The sequence below is a fragment of the Globicephala melas genome, chromosome 3, assembly GCF_963455315.2.
Source record: "Globicephala melas chromosome 3, mGloMel1.2, whole genome shotgun sequence".
NCBI lineage: Eukaryota > Metazoa > Chordata > Mammalia > Artiodactyla > Delphinidae > Globicephala > Globicephala melas.
The window spans coordinates 130,090,782-130,106,636 of NC_083316.1; the positions used below are offsets into that span (position 1 = coordinate 130,090,782).

At 50.6% G+C, this 15,855-nt stretch overlaps 1 protein-coding gene across 2 annotated transcripts in view; it reads left to right on the forward strand.

The window, feature by feature from the left end:
- Positions 1–226: 226 nt before the first annotated feature.
- Positions 227–15,855, forward strand: part of LARP1 (La ribonucleoprotein 1, translational regulator) — a 54,989-nt gene continuing 39,360 nt past the window's right edge. Inside the window, exon 1 of one of the 2 annotated variants that reach the window (XM_030834207.2) lies at positions 227–1,108. In XM_030834207.2, the coding sequence (XP_030690067.1) occupies positions 670–1,108 (439 nt within the window). In that variant the 5' untranslated portion in view covers positions 227–669. The remainder of the gene's footprint in view (positions 1,109–15,855) is intronic. The other variant, XM_030834209.2, reaches the window with a different exon arrangement.

The window sequence follows — 15,855 nt, forward strand, 5'->3', positions numbered from 1 at the left end:
ATCAGGCACGTGCTCGCCCCCGTCAGGTCTGAGTACCCCTCACCCACCAGCCCCGAGGTGCGCCGAGGAATCGGAGGCGAGGGGCGGGGCAAGGGGCGGGGCTGCGAGGCCCTGCGCGCGCGCTCCCGCCGCCTTCGCCCTCCCGTCGCCCACTGCCCGCTCCGGCGGGCGCGGCCCCGTTGCGCCTTCCCCTCCCCTTGCCCGCTGCGTCGCGAGGCGCGCGCCCGCCCGCCGCCTGCCGCGGATCGCGTGGTCAGCTCGGCTCGCCGCGCCTCTCCCCCGTCCGTCCATATTGCTGCAGCCCCCGAGCCGGGAAGCCCGGGCCGCCCCGGCGGCGGGGGGGAGGGAGGGACGGGACGAGAAGCCTGCCAGGCTCGGGGTGGGGACGCCTTGCGAGGAACGGGCGGGGGGGGACGCGCGCCGAGGAGGCCTGGACCGCATAGTGGGGGGCCTTCGTCCCCCCCCCCGCCCGGCCAGCGGGCCTTGGATCTACGGCGGCTGCATCCGACCCGGAGGGGAGCCGCGCCTAGCGTGAACCCCGACCCTTCTCCGCCGGGACTGGGGCCCAGCGCCCCGGAGGAAGGCGTCGCGGGCGCTCGGAGAGCCAAGTTCGAGGCGGGGGAGGCAGCCTCGGGCGCGCCCGGCTTCTCCGGGGGGGCGGGCGCGCAGATGGCCACTCAGGTGGAGCCGCTGCTGCCGGGGGGCGCCCCACTCTTGCAGGCCGAAGAGCACGGGGGGTTGGTGAGGAAGAAGCCGCCGCCGTCGTCCGAGGGCAAGGGCGAGCCCGGGGCGAACGACGTCGGAGGGGGGGAGCCGGACGGCGGCGCCCGGAGACCTCGGCCGCCCTGCGCCAAGCCACACAAGGAGGGCACAGGGCAGCTGGAGCGCGAGAGCCCGCGGCCGCCGCAGCCGCCTGGCGCCGAGGGCCCGGCCGTCAGCGACGGGGAGGAGGGCGGCGGCGGCGAGCCGGCCGCTGGCGGAGGAGCTGCCGGAGCCGTGGGCGCCGGGCGCCGAGACTTCGTGGAGGCCCCTCCGCCCAAGGTGAACCCGTGGACTAAGAACGCGTTGCCGCCGGTCCTGGCCACCGTGAACGGACAGTCTCCTCCAGGTGGGTCTTTCTGTTTGGTATCCTGGGTCCGGGGCCTCTTCCGGGGACATAGGCGTCCCCTCCCCCAGCGGCCTCCAGGGCCCGGGGGTCCGCCGCTGGTCGTGGTGACTCGGGGTTTTTGTTTTTTATTATCTCCTGGCTCATTCGGGTCGCCGTGCCCTGTCCTCCAGCACACTCAGGAACCTGCCCCTGCCAGAGGGCCCGGCCTCCGGGAGGCTGCGGCCACCGCCTGGGCCGCAGCGGTTAGTGGGCAACGGCGTGGTCCGGGCCTACCTCGCGGGGAGAGGGTGGGCGCTGGTTTCGGTGAAAAGGGCTCTCTCCCCCTACCGCATGTTAGTGTAAGAGACGGTTTCCAGCCTGAACCTTCCTGGGGAAGCCCCCTCTTACCACTCCGCCCCATGCTTCTCGTTTTGGTAGCGTTGCGATCGTCCCCATGTTGTAAATGTTTAATAAGTATATGTCATAGGCAGCAAAACGCCCGGCAATGAGTTCATACCGACCACACAGATTCGGGATTTAAAAGTTAACAAGTTTTGTTCTCGAGTAGATAGTATTAGGTGGTAGAATGGCCATTGGCGATGGGTTCAGGGGTCGGTTACGGGCAGAATGGGGAGAAGAGGAAACCCAACGTGTCATTGAATTCGGTGCTTTCCCTCCCTGATCCTGGGGACCTTCCGTCTTGAGAGGGAGCCGAATGGAGAGCGTGCGGGGCATCCAGTGAGGGGGAAATGTGAGGCGAGTAAGGGGGCATGCGGCGACGCGAGGGGCGTGTGGCGGCGGGGGAGGGAGTGGCAGGGCCGGGAGGGCGGGCGGGTGACAGTTGAGCGTCTTACGCCGCGCCGCCGACCCGCGGGCTGCTCGCGACCGCTCGGCCTGGGCGTTCGGGGCCCGCCTCGGCGCTCGGGGTGGAAGGCGGGTGCGGGCGGGCGGGCGGCGCGGCCAGGAGTGTGCGTGTGCGCGGGTGTGAGTGCGCGTTCCTCCTTCCCGGCATTCCTCCGCAGCCGGGACAACGTGGTGCCACCCCGCGCGGCGAGTGGCATGTGACTGCCGACCGGCGCTCCGCGCGCCCTCCCTCTCCCTTCTCGGCTTTGGGTCCTTTTGGACCCGGCCTCTTGGGGAAAGTGGGAAGTCCCCGCAGAGCGTTGTCAGTGGCGCTGGGGGGAGAGAGGCGGTGCAGAACATGGAGGTTCGGCTCGGCCTTCCTTTGCCAAAAATAGATCGTCGGCTTTGGTAGGGGGCGCGCCCGCCCTGCTCCCTTTGCCGGCGCGTATAGGCACAGTGGTGCTGGATTCTTCGGTTCAGGGTCTTTCTGTAGTGGTTCGGTGTTAAAACACGCTTGGAGCTAGAATGATGGCCTGTGGCCATAGCCGTATTGGTTTTTCAAAACTCGTCCCCTTCTGTAGCGCTGGTTGAGGCTGACTGGTTTAAACCATCAAAATGGGGAAAGGGAAGCTTAATGCCTTTACATTCAAGGGAATAGAATCCCTTGTAATCCTAGGGAAACCAGAACAGCGAATTCTGAAAATGGCATGTTGTAATTTTTATTTCTTTTGAGGTTGCTTCATTTGGAGGAGGGGACATTTGGCGTTTACTAATAGTACCTCAAACCGTGTTCTCTTCCTTTTGCCCTCCTCCCCTTCCCCCCGTTCCTTCCAGAACCCTCTTATGCAAAGGGCAGTGCTGAAACCTCCATTTTCTTGCAAATCCCTCCTGATCCACCCACAGAGGGAGGAATAGCAACTTTAAGACACTCTTTGGTCCTTCCCCCCTCTTTAAACTCAAGGAGGTATAATCATGCCCAGGAGAGAGCACTCCTCAGAAGTTTAAATGGGGCTACTCACTCTGGCTGCTGCTGCTTAGCTAATGGTGAACCTACCTTGTGGGTTTTACATCAGCATGACATCAGGTGGTATTGGGTGCTTGAGCTGGCATTTTGTGCAAGTCCAGGGGCCCTTGATAGGGTGCATCACTGGGGTTATTGATCGTTGGAAGAGGACAGCTTGGCTGGCATCTCACCTTTACCTCTGAGTTCTTAGAAAAGCCAACTTGCTTTAAGTGCCCACAGCAAAATTCTGAGTCCGGTAGATTTACTCTGTTCTTGTTAGGTAAGAAAGTGTCTTGTCTACTCATTGGTTTTGAACTTGCAGAATAGTCTTTGACAGACAAACTCTGAATTCAGTAGCTTTTCTGTTTAAGCCAGTTGTTAGGGCTTGGATGCTTTTTGAGGGAGAATTTTGTGGTCAGGGTAGATGGTGGCACTTTCTTTGAAGTTTACGTGGATCACTAAGGCCCTTTTCCAGCCCTGATTTTATTTACAGCTTGGACAAGTTTAAATGAGACACCGATGGAATGACAGTGTGGTCTTGGGAAATTTTGTGTTCTGTGATGCATATGTTTTGGGTGCCTCATAAGCAAGCCAAAAGCTTTCCAAAGCTTGCTGCAAATGCCTATTTTTAGCTCTCCTTTTGGCTCAGATGCTAGTATTTTAGTTCTTTAAGGGACACATGCAGTAACTAGTAATAAAAGATGTTTTGCTATATCCCCCCTTTCTTGCGGGGTTCTCTGGTCTGGTTTAAGCTTCTGTGTCTTAGTAGTTTTAAATCTTGGGATTTGCATTTTGGTTTTTTGTATTTTCTTCCCCTAGAATATTTTGAAAACATTAAATATTTTTTCCTTATCTTAGCCACAACTCTTTAAGTATGAGAGAGGCAAGATGTCTTAGTTAAAGAAGTGAGGGCTTCCCTGGTGGCGCAGTGGTTAAGAATCTGCCTGCCAATGCAGGGGACACGGGTTCGAGCCCTGGTCTGGGAAGATCCCACATGCCGCGGAGCAACTAAGCCCGTGAGCCACAACTACTGAGCCTGCGCGTCTGGAGCCTGTGCTCCACAACGGGAGAGGCCGTGACAGTGAGAGGCCCGCGCACTGCGATGAAGAGTGGCCTCCGCTCGCCGCAACTGGAGAAAGCCCTCGCACAGAAACGAAGACCCAACACAGCCAAAAATAAATAAATAAATTAAAAAAAAAAAAAAAGAAGTGATACATAGCAAAGGTTCTGGGACCAAAACTGCATGGGTTCAAATGCCAGCTCAACCACTTGCTTAGCTGTGCCTCCTGCAGGCTACTGAACCATTCTGTGCCGCAGCCTCTCCATTTGTATTCTAGAAATTAAATTATGTATCTGCCTCATGGGGCTATTGTGAGCATTCACTGTGATGATATGTGTGAAGTATTTAGCTTGGTGCCTGGCATGTGTTTTCTGTTGTACCATGTCTGGGAGACTGAAACTGGGATTTTCTGGGACTTTTTCTGGGTCTCTGTTTTCTCCACCTGTAAAATGAGGGGGTTGGAGAGTGTTGTACTTTCCTTTTCTGGCATTGTATTAGTACTCCCTGAAACGTATGGGATCTGTCTCCTTAAAAGTGGGCTTTTGCTTATCCACAGACATGAAGGGCATGGTATGGATAATCTTAAAGGTTGATGACCCAAGTAATTGGCTGTTTTTTCTTTGGAATGTGTTATGATGAATGTTTTAAAAATAAGTTTTAATTTATTTGCCTTTCGTAAAGATTACTTTTTGGCGGAGTGTTCACGTGCTCTCAGGGCTGTGGGGAAAGGCGAGCCTAACTGAACTAAAAATTTGCTGTGGCTGGTGTACATGTAGTAGGTAGAGACTTGAGAGCATATCATCCCCACAAGCTTCCAGCAACCCTAGCAGGGAATCAGTGGGTTGATTGTCTGACACTTCTAACTTTGTGTAGTAAGAAAACACCAGTACTGTGATCTTTTTCTTCATTTCTCTTTAGAGGAAAGTCGGGGGCAGGGCCTGAGACTTGAATATTTATATTCTGGGCATCATTTTTTTCTGTGTCTCTTTGAAGTGCAGCTAACTGGTGACACAAAATAAAAAAGGGTTATAATCCCAGCTAACCCATGGCAACCCCAGGAATCTGCCACCACACTGAACTGGCCCCAAATAAACCTCCACTCCCAGTCTCAGTTTTCTTCCTGGGTTTGGGCCCTTTCCCATCTTCCCTCCCCCACCAACCCCACAACTGGTTGTACTCTGTGGGGCATCCATGTGGATCAGTCAGTCTTCGTTGCATGAAGACCTCACGGTGTCAGAGCTACTTCAGACCCTGGCTCCTTCCTTCCTCACCACTAGAAGTGGACTGGGTGGAATTACACAGTCTGTAATTTTGAGTCCCAGCTTTGCTTCTAACTTGGTGTGCAATCTTGGGCAAATTACTCAGCCTCTCTAAACCATTGTTCCTTCCTCCTCAAAATGGGAGTAATGGTAGTAACTATTTCATAGGGTCGTGAAAATCAAGATGTTTAGCATAACCTTTAGCTTAATGCCAGGTACAGAGCATCTAATAAGTGCTAGCTATAATAAATGATCACCATTGTTAGTAGTGTTCATTTCACTTGTAATTCTGCTTGTGTCCAGCATTGTGGACACTAGCAACCCCCATACTTTGTCTGTACCTGTGTTTCTTCATCTGTAAAATGAGGGAATTGGAATATGTCTTCAAAGTTTTTTTAGTATCAAAAACACTTTCTCCGATAAACCCCTTCCCCACAAAAGAAACCAAAGCAGAGCCTTTTATTATTATTATGATGTAAGTTTCAGGTGTACAACAGTAATTCCCAATTTTTACAAAGCAAAGCTTTTTAAGTGTGTATATTCGTATCTGCCATAGTGGTTAAGAACTCCAGTTTTGAATCCAGGTTCTGTGAGTGCTGGAGATACTCTTCTGGCTTCAGGAACCTGAGCCAATTGCTTGGGGGTTCGTATCAGAGCAACCTGTGTAGCAACCAGGCATTAAGTGCCTTACAATGAATGTGGTAATAGAAAGTACACAGTGCTGTCTATAAAAATTGCCTCCACCAAATAGAAATTGAACCCACACCTAATAGAACCATAGGTCTGTGAGGTTAGAGGAACGCATTGATTGACCATGAGGTAGCAGTTATCCAATTTCTGAATGTGAGAAATTCTACAAGACAGATTATCTTGTCAATAAATAAGTGGCGTTCAAAAAAATACAACAAACTAGTGAACATAACAAAAAGAAACAGATTCACAGATACAGAGAACAAACTAGTGGTTACCAGTGGGGAGAGAGGGAAGGAGGGAGGGGCAATATTGGGGTAGGGGGTTAAGAGGTATAAACTACTATGTATAAAATAAGCTACAAGGATGTATTGTACAACACAGGGAATATAGCCAATATTTTATAATAACTATAAATGGAGTAGAACCTTTAAAAATCATGACTCACTGTATTATCTACCTGTAACATATAATATTGTACATCACGTTCAGTTAAAAAAATAAACATTTTTAAAAGAGGGAACTGTTATGGATGAAGAGTTGAGACGTTAGTCAGATGCCTCGTGTGGATCTTGTTTGAATCCTGATTCGAACAAACAGGCTATAAGAAGAAATTTTGGTGTCAATTGAGGATAACTGATCAGTTTAGATTATATTAAGGAATTATTTGTCAAGGGTGATAATGGCATTATGGTTGTTTTTTGTTTGTTTTAAACTCCATAGCTGGTTATATTGTGCACCTCTGGCAAATAACTGTTAGGTTGGGCTTGGTAAACGAGGGCTTGAAGCTCTTTTCCTGTAGTTCAGATCACTTTCTTCTCTTGTGAAGAAAGCACGCAATTAGGACACCCTCTGAAGGGGAGAAGGGAAGGAGGCCTTCTCCAGGAACCTTCAGCTGCCTGCCCCCTGAAGGGAGTTTGAGTTTTACCCTAACCGGGAAATGAGTGCCTGTTAGGGAGGGAGAGGTGCTTTGGAGGTGGTCCTAGGCCCTTGGCAGGTAGGGGGCAGTCTCAGCAGTCCTGAACTCTGAACCTCCCAGGGTTGGGGGGCGGAGTGGAGGGGGGATTTTCTTGGCTGACCCAGCCCCTGTCTGCAGTGGGACCTAGGCTAGAGTAAGTATTTTAGAGCTGTTACTCAGCAGTCTTTCCCTTTCTGTGGGAGTCGGGCAGGGAGAGGAGGCGGAATAGTGGACCTGAAACCACAAAAACCTCTTTACCACGCAGAGCTTGGCAGATGGGAGTGCCCCTGTTTGCAAAATCCCAGACAACCTAAAAGGGGGTAATGAGGGTGTTGGGGCCTCCAGAGGGCTCACAGACCTCCCTGGCTCGTCCAGAGTGATCTAAGGGAGTGGCCAGGAGAGAGGACAGTTTTCCTGCTGGGGGTTTGTGAAAGAAAATAAGTTTTGATAACTGGCTAATGAAAGCACAGGAAACAGCGAGGTGAAGGAGCACAGGGGTAGGTGATGGGATTTAAATCAGAACATGCTGGTTTTCTTGTTCCCAGAATGGGAGTAACCCCTATGCTGAGGTTGTTTTGAGGATCAAATTGATACCTCGTTGTGGGGTAGCCCAGTTCATGACTTAAAATGTCCCACACAGATAGATGTAAGTGGTTTAGCTTCCAGAAGATGCATTCCAAAGCCAGGTTCAGTTGACCCTTGAACAACACGAGTGCATGGGTCCACTCGTGTGGATTGTTTTCCATAAATACTTCAGTCCTACACTCTCCACTGTTGGTTGAGTCCTACACTCTCCACTGTTGGTTGAGTCCATGCTCATGCAGAACCGCAGATAGGGAGGAACAGCAGATAGCCTGCACAACCTATAAAGTTACACATGGATCTTCCACTGAGCTGGGGGTTGGCGCCCTAACCCCGCGTTATTGAGGGTCAACTGTATATGTAGTTTGAGGTAATTACCCATTCTGAGGGGTTATCCATGCCTTTCCTAAGTGAGGATGGATAATCTGGAGTTAACTTCATTGTCAAGCAGTGCTATGTAATAGTTACCAGGGCCAACTGGCCAATTTTTCGTGGCAGATAGCCTACGGTATCTCCATGAGGGACTTTCCCAGAATCAGAGGGACAGTCTTGATGTGGCACTTTTCCTTTGACTGTGCCTTTGGACTGGCAAAGCCGGTGTGGAAGGTGAGGTATGTGGGCTTTTCTGATGAATTTTGTAAAGCCGGCCACATAAATCTGACATACAGTGAGGGGCTTTACCGCCTCAATCTGAGGTACTATTGGTAAACCCAGATGGCCCCTCCATCGGAGGCCTGTGTACAGGGTACTTTGTAATAACCCTCCAAGCTTGTTGTGGTAACCACCTTCCCGTCTGAACATACATTCCAGCAACTCCAGGTAGCCTTTTCTCTTCCTTCCTTTAAAATGAAGTTCTAAGCTTTTCAGAGGAACTGAATTCAGTCCCACAGTTACCAGGAGCCATCTGGATGCATGGTCCGCCTGAGCTCTGGTTTTTGCTCTCCTTTCCACATACCCTAGCTTACTGAAGCTCCTGATAACCCCACTATAAGTAATAGTGATATTGCAGTTATCCTGTGTAACCTGCTCAGCAGGTGCTCTTTTTATCCCCACTTCACAGATGAGGAAAGTGAGACTCAGGAGAGATTAATAAGCAGCTCTGTCCTTCTGATTGCTCAGACTAAAAACCTTGGGGTCATTCTTGGCACCTCTATTTCTCTGTCACCTCACATCTAATTTACCATTACATCCTTTTGGCTCCAAAAACTGTGACCAAAGCTAAATGCTTTCTTTTTACCACCTCCTTGGCTGCCAGCCTGGTCCACATACCATTACTGCTCAGCTAGAAGGTTGCAGGAACCTCTGAACTGGTCTCCTGTCACTCCTGCTTAAAGTCCTCTCATGGCTTCAATAGCGGAGTAAAATTCAGAGTCCTTAGCGTTTCTTCTTGATCTGGCTCCCCAGACGTCCCCTTGCCCTGACCTTCAGCTCTGACTTCATCTTTTACCACTGTTTCTCTTCCAACAACATTGGTCCTTGCTTTTCCTGGAGCATGTTGTGCACCCTCCTGCTTCAGGGCTTTTGTTTTGCGATGCTCTTCCCCCAGATAGCCGCATGGGCCACACCCTCACTTTCTTCAGGTTCCTGTTCCATTCATTGAGATGGAGAGGCCTTCCCGGACCACCCTATATTAAATAGCAAGCCTGCACCCCATACTGTCTATCCCCATCCCTTTACCCTGCTTCATTTTTCTTCTTAGCTTTTTTTTTTTTTTTTTTTGGCAGTACGTGGGCCTCTCAACTGTTGTGGCCTCTCCCATTGCGGAGCACAGGCTCCGGACGCGCAGGCTCAGCGGCCATGGCTCACGGGCCCAGCCGCTCCGCGGCATGTGGGATCTTCCCAGACCGGGGCACGAACCCGTGTCCCCTGCATCGGCAGGCGGACTCTCAACCATTGCGCCACCAGGGAAGCCCTCTTCTTAGCTTTTATCACCATTGGATGAGGGTCTTTGGTGTTTGACCACTGCTTTATCCCCAGCACCTAAGCATGCCTGGCACATAGTAGGCAGCTCAGTGAACATTTAATGAATGAATGAATGAATCTCGTACTTTTAACAGCATCATTCACATTTTGAGTCTGGCATAGGGGAATACCACAGTGAATAATAAAAATCTGTGTTGACAAAGAACACACACACTCACAATCCATAATGGAAAGTGCTGTGTAAGAAAGCTGTGGGATTCTTTGGGAGTGCAGCAGGGAGCACCCAGTTCAGTCTAGGGCAGAGAAGTCCTTCTGGAGGAAGCAGTGGCTAACCTGAAATGGGAAGGACAGGTAGGACTTATCTGAGAAAAGGTCTGGAAAGAGAGCTGTCTTGGTTGAGGAAAGGCCATGAGGTTCAGAGAACTGAGTAACTCCCTGTGGCAGTAGTATAAATTCTCATTTTAACTGGAAGGCAGTAGGGAGCTTTTGAAGATTTTAAGTGAGGGAGTGGCATGGTCAGATTTTTGCTTTTGAAAGATTGCTTTTACCACGTGGCAGAACCTCTTAGGTTAAGAATAGATGATTTGGGGTTTCCTGTCTGATCCTTTGGGGCAAGGTTCCTGGATTACAAAGGTAGCAGACTTCCGAGTCTTTCCTGAAGTGTATGTCTAGGACAGTTATCAGCTGTCATCCTTAAGGGGTAGGGAGCAGCTCCAGTGTGGGGGATTCCTCTGACCTTTCAGAAGGCCAGATTATCTGGAATGCGTTTCAGTTCCTGGGAGAATCACAATTGCTGATGGACTGGCCTAGGCTGAGTCCATGCTTAAGCCAAGAGCCCCAGCCTGCTTGCGCTGCTGCAGCCGTTTAGCTGGAAAGAGGAGGCGGCCCTGGTAGGGGGATAGGCTTCCGTACGGGAATCCCCACCTCCACCAGGGAAAGCACCCATGTGGTGGGACTTCTAGGTCCACATCTAGGCTGCCTGCCACCAGCCTCTCTGCAGCTTGGCTCTGTGGGCTTTTCCAGAGATAGCTACGTGCACAAGGTTTCCTTCCCGCCAGAGCTATCTCCCTTCAGCTGAATTCAGCCATTTTTATACCTGTGCTAACAGTGGGTTTGCATTTGCCCATAGATGGGCTGCTGTAGTGAGTTCCTGAGAATACTGGGCTTTAGGGAGCCAGGCTTACCCTGACCAATGCCCGTTTATCAACTCTGTTCCCATTGCTGTGCCCTCAGGGGCTTGGATTTCCTTTCTCTCCTTTCAGAGGAGAAGGAGTATTTAGAGCTGAAAGGGACCCCAGAAGTCATTGAATCTAAACTATTGATTTACAGGTTAGGTACTTCAGGCCCAGAAAGGAAATAGAGTTGCTCAAGATCACAGTCAGTTCAAAGCAAGGCTGAGACTTGAACCCGTGTCTCTTGGGTTTACTCCGATTTTGTTTTCCTCTGGAGGAAGAAATAGCATATTGGGTGGTAGAATGTCGACTTTGGAGTTAGTCATCCAGTTTGAGTTAGCCAAGCCACCTACCAAGTGAGTGCCCTTGGAAAGGTTGGTAACTTCTGGGCTTCAGTAAAATGGAGTTACATCTGGAGTACCCACGTCGTAGGATCACTGAGTGTGAGCTAGGGGAAGGGGAGTGCTCAGCCAGAGCCTGGCAAATGATAAGTGATAATCGTAAGAGTGTTTGGTGGTTCTTCTTTCGAGGTCTTGAATTTGACCCAGGTCTTCAATTTGCCAATAGAGCTCAAGTGCTAAAGCCAGGCTTCCTGTGTCTTCCTGGGTCCTCTCTGCCCCTTATCCCTGCTGTTTGGTCCTGAGCATACACAGGAAAGCCGCCCATGTCACTTAGAGCCAGTTCTTCCTACCCTGCCCCAGGCTGTTACACAACTCCATAGTGAAGGGGAATTAAGGAATCACTGGGGCTATAATCCTGCATGAGAAGCCCATATTGTGGCACTTGAGAGTGCCCTAGTGGTAGAATGTCTGTGAGAGAACAGCTCAGGTGCTTTTTAAAAAAATTTTATTTTATTTATTTTTGTCTGCGTTGGGTCTTTGTTGCTGCATGCGGGCTTTCTCTAGTTGTGGTGAGCGGGGGCTACTCTTGGTTACGGCGCGCAGGCTTCTCATTGCGGTGGCTTCTCTCGTTGCGGAGCACGGGCCCTAGGCGCGCGGGCTTCAGTAGTTGTGGCTCGCGAGCTCAGTAGTTGTGGCTCGCGGGCTCTAGAGCGCAGACTCGGTAGTTGTGGCATACGGGCTTAGTTGCTCCACGGCATGTGGGATCTTCCCGGACCAGGGCTCGAACCCATGTCCCCTGCATTGGCAGGTGGATTCCTAACCACTGCGCCACCAGGGAGCCCCTCAGGTGCTTTGAAGTGAAACCTTCCTGCTCCATGTTTGGTATCTTTCTGCAGCTTTGGGTTTGCTTGGGGAGTGGAGGTCTGTGCTTTTCCTGTTCTTCATATATCTTTACAGTGATACAAGAAAGAGAGGCCAATTATCTGGATGGAATAGCCTAGTTTAGGTTTTGTCCAAAGTGGAGCCGAGTGTAGGGGTGGAGTTTGGACGTGGTTGGGTGTGGGAGGCTGGATGCTGCTTCTAGGGAGTGTGGGGGGGAGACAGGAAATCAGGAACACACAAGAGGTGGCTGCTCACTGGGACGCATGCACCTTACTGTGAAGAGGGAGGGGATAGTTGAAGAAACTAGGATTATTTTTCCCAGAGAATCAAAGCTTGGGGTGGGTGGAAATGCCGGTTGTTCTGAACTACAGCATTTGAACAGATCTGCTTCAAGTGGCCCTACAGCTAAAGCTCTGATGGCAAGTGGGAGGTGGAGGGTCAGTAGGTTTTGGCTCTGGTCAAGTAGTAACTTTCAGTAGTGTCCCCGACAGATTCAGCTGCCACAGGAGGTACTGGGTTCCTTGACATGGTGATAGTATTTAAAGAGTTTGGATGGCAGTTTCCTGTAGGGCTCTGCAGCTGTAAATCTGCAAAGTACTTTCCTAGATTTGTTCATTCCGAAATTTTTGAGTACTTGTTACGTATCAGGCTCCAGAATTCAGGGGTAAATAAGACACAAAAGCCATGATGGAGCTTTTGTCCTGAAAGGTAGAAGTTACAAATGGGTATCCACTCCCTTTACTGCCTCAATTCCAGTTCAGCCTGCTGACAGCGTTTGATTACCCTTCACTCAAAAACAGTTGAGGGCTTCCCTGGTGGCACAGTGGTTGAGAGTCCTCCTGCCGATGCAGGGGACACGGGTTCGTGCCCCGGTCCGGGAAGATCCCACATGCCGCGGAGCGGCTGGGCCCGTGAGCCATGGCCGCTGAGCCTGCGCGTCCGGAGCCTGTGCTCCGCAACGGGAGAGGCCACAACAGTGAGAGGCCTGCGTACCGCAACAAAACAAAACAAAACAAAATAGTTCTCTTCCCCATTTGATTGTCCAATGAAAGCAGGACAGTATCTGTGCTCATCACGGAATCCCTAGTGCCTAGCTCAGGATTAGGCTACTACAGTGAGGTATCATCAGTCAGAATGGCTGTCATTAAAAAGTCTACAGGGCTTCCCTGGTGGCGCAGTGGTTGAGAGTCCGCCTGCCGATGCAGGGGACACGGGTTTGTGCCCCGGTCCGGGAAGATACCACATGCCGCGGAGCGGCTGGGCCCGTGAGCCATGGCCGCTGAGCCTGTGCGTCCGGAGCCTGCGCTCTGCAACGGGAGAGGCCACAACAGTGAGAGGCCCGTGTACCGCAAAAAATAAAAATAAAATAAAATAAAAAATAAATAAAAACAGTTGAAAGTAATCATCTGTGTTTTAAAATCAAGAAAATGTATCTGGAAACCTGGAGATTTGCAGCTCCTCTTTTAAAAGCCAGACTCTGAATATACCAAAATAATAATAAGAATAATGAATTGTACACTTTAAATGGGTCAATAGCATGGTATGTGAATAATATCAGTAAAGCTGTTATGAAAAAAAATGAGAAGACCTGGCCACACTGAGCCTCTGTTCCTTTATGACTACTATCCAGTGTCAGGATCTAGCTCCCTTTAGACGAGGATGCCTGCATCGGGCCTATGGGCTCAGTCTTTGTGTATTTTATCATACAAAGGAGAGAGGACAGCAGTCTGTCCAGCCCACAAGCTGAGAGCATCCTTATTCGAGAAGAACTTGAGAGTAAACGGTGGGGAAGACTTTAAGGCTAAGGGCAGGAATTGCATGCAGTCCCTGGAGGGGTCTCCGTACCCACCTCTCTGAGGGAGAGCGGGTGTGATGGGGAGACAGAACACCACTGGGCATTGTGGCCTGAGGCCCCAGAGCAGCAGTAGAAAGCTGTCTGAATGCTAAGGCGTGAGCTTGCAGTTATGTTAGGCCCCAGTGAGACTTCACTCCCCTCCCTGCATCTGTGAAATGGGTGTAACATCCTTGATAGCAATCTCTAAGGCCCTTTCTAGCTCAAACACCCTTCAGGTATGAGAGCAGCTAAGGTAGATGTTACTGTGTTTCAGGTGTAAAGGGGAAAGATGCTGGCTAGAGGCCTTGTGCATCGTGATCCTGCTCTTTGGGCAATGGAACTAAGGCTCATTGGAGCACTGAATTCCCTCTGGGGCAACAGACACTGCAAAGAGGCTTCTCCACAGGTGTGAGCCCTAGGACAGAGAACTCTGGGCAGGAGAATTTGGGACCAGCCTTCTAGTCCCAGACGTTTGGCTCAATTGCTAAGACACCTTGGGTGACTGACTGAACCTCATTGGACTTCTTTCTCTTTTCTGTAAATGAAAGTGGTCGAGCCAGAAGACCTTTCAAGGTCCTTTCCCACTAGGATTAAGTTCTATGTATCAAATCAGAGGTCAAGACTAGTTTGAGAAAGATTTTATCTAATGGGGATTGCTTTTCCCCACCTGATTGGACCAGCTTTAGAGTGTCATCCCCAAGAGGTTGGCCAAGGCTGTGGGATTCTTCTACCTAGGCATGGGGTATTCTGCCCTAGGCTTCTGGGAAGTTCTGGGCCAAGGTGAGCTGCCCCAGAAAGTTGTTGAGCGCCCCCAGCAGCGTGCAAAAAGTGGTGGCTCATTCCTTGGCAGGAATGTTGTTGAGGAGGTTCTGTACCTCGTTAGTTTGGGCAGTTGCTGAGAACCCCCTTCTGGCCCCGAGATTTAGAACCTAGGACTGGTGGAGGCCAGGGTCAAAGTATCAACTAAGGTCAGTGAGAGGGGAAGCCAGCCCATCTCGAGAGATTGTCATTTTTTTTTTTAAGAGGTTTATTTGAGCCAAACTGAGCACTATAGCTCAGGACTATTTCATTTAGAGTCTCTGTTTTTGGCGGGGGGGTGGGGGGTTTGGCCACGCAGTATGCGGGATCTTAGTTGCCTGACCAGGGATTGAACCCGTGCTCCCTGCAGTGGAAGTGCAGAGTCCTAACCACTGGACTGCCAGGGAATTCCCCTAGAGAGATTGTCTTGAGTATTCAGAGTCCTCAGGCTTATCTAGAGAAGCACCAGGGCTTGAGCCTAACCTTTGTTTGCCTGGAAGGAACTAACTTGGCTGCCACCAAAGTGAAAATCATTCATTTAACACATTTATTTCAGTAACCTACTAAGTGTTAGACCATGGGAATACTGATGGGAATAAGACAGAAGGGGCCTGCCCACATAGTTTACATTCTAGTGGGGTGACAATGTAAACCAGCAAGGTAGTTCTGGTTATCTGTTGCTGCCTAACAAATCACCCCAAAAACAGCCTGGATCCTGGTGCGAATGTGACCTTTTGTGCGCCCTCCAAGAGTAGAGTTTCTATTTCCCCCAGCCCCGTGGAATCCTGAGATCAAACCCCGCTGGCCTTCAAAGCCATATTCTCTGGGGGCTCCTCCTGTTGCCGGACTCCCAGGCTGCGAAGCCTGACGTGGGGCTCAGGACTTTCACTCTTATGGCAGAACTTCTGTGGTATAATTGTTTTCCAGTTTATGAGTCGCCCACCTGACAGGTATGGGATTTGATTGTATCACAATTGTGCCCCTCCTACCATCTTGTTGTGGCTTCTTTGTCTTTGGATGTAGGGTATCTTTTTTGGTAAGTTCCAGCGTTGTTTTTTGTTTGTTTTGGGTCTTTTTTGTCGATGGTAGTTCAGCAGTTAGTTGTAATTTTGGTGTTTGCTAAGACTGAAGATTAACTAGCCTGTCACAGATCTTTCTTTCTTTGCTGGTTGTTGGGCTGCACCCTGGAGGCCTTCAAGGCCTCTGTTGCCCAGCTTCAAGACTGAAGAAAGATCCCAGAGTCAGCAACAGAGTCATCAGTGGTTTAATGGGTGGGGAGCTTACATGTCTGAAGCAAGGTCTTGGAGTGATACCCCACCATGTATGGTGGATGGGGGGCAGGACACACGGCCATCTTCACTGGGGGGTTGCGGGTGGGGAAAGGGAGGCTACTAGTTATATCAAAAACAGCCCTTTTATTCAC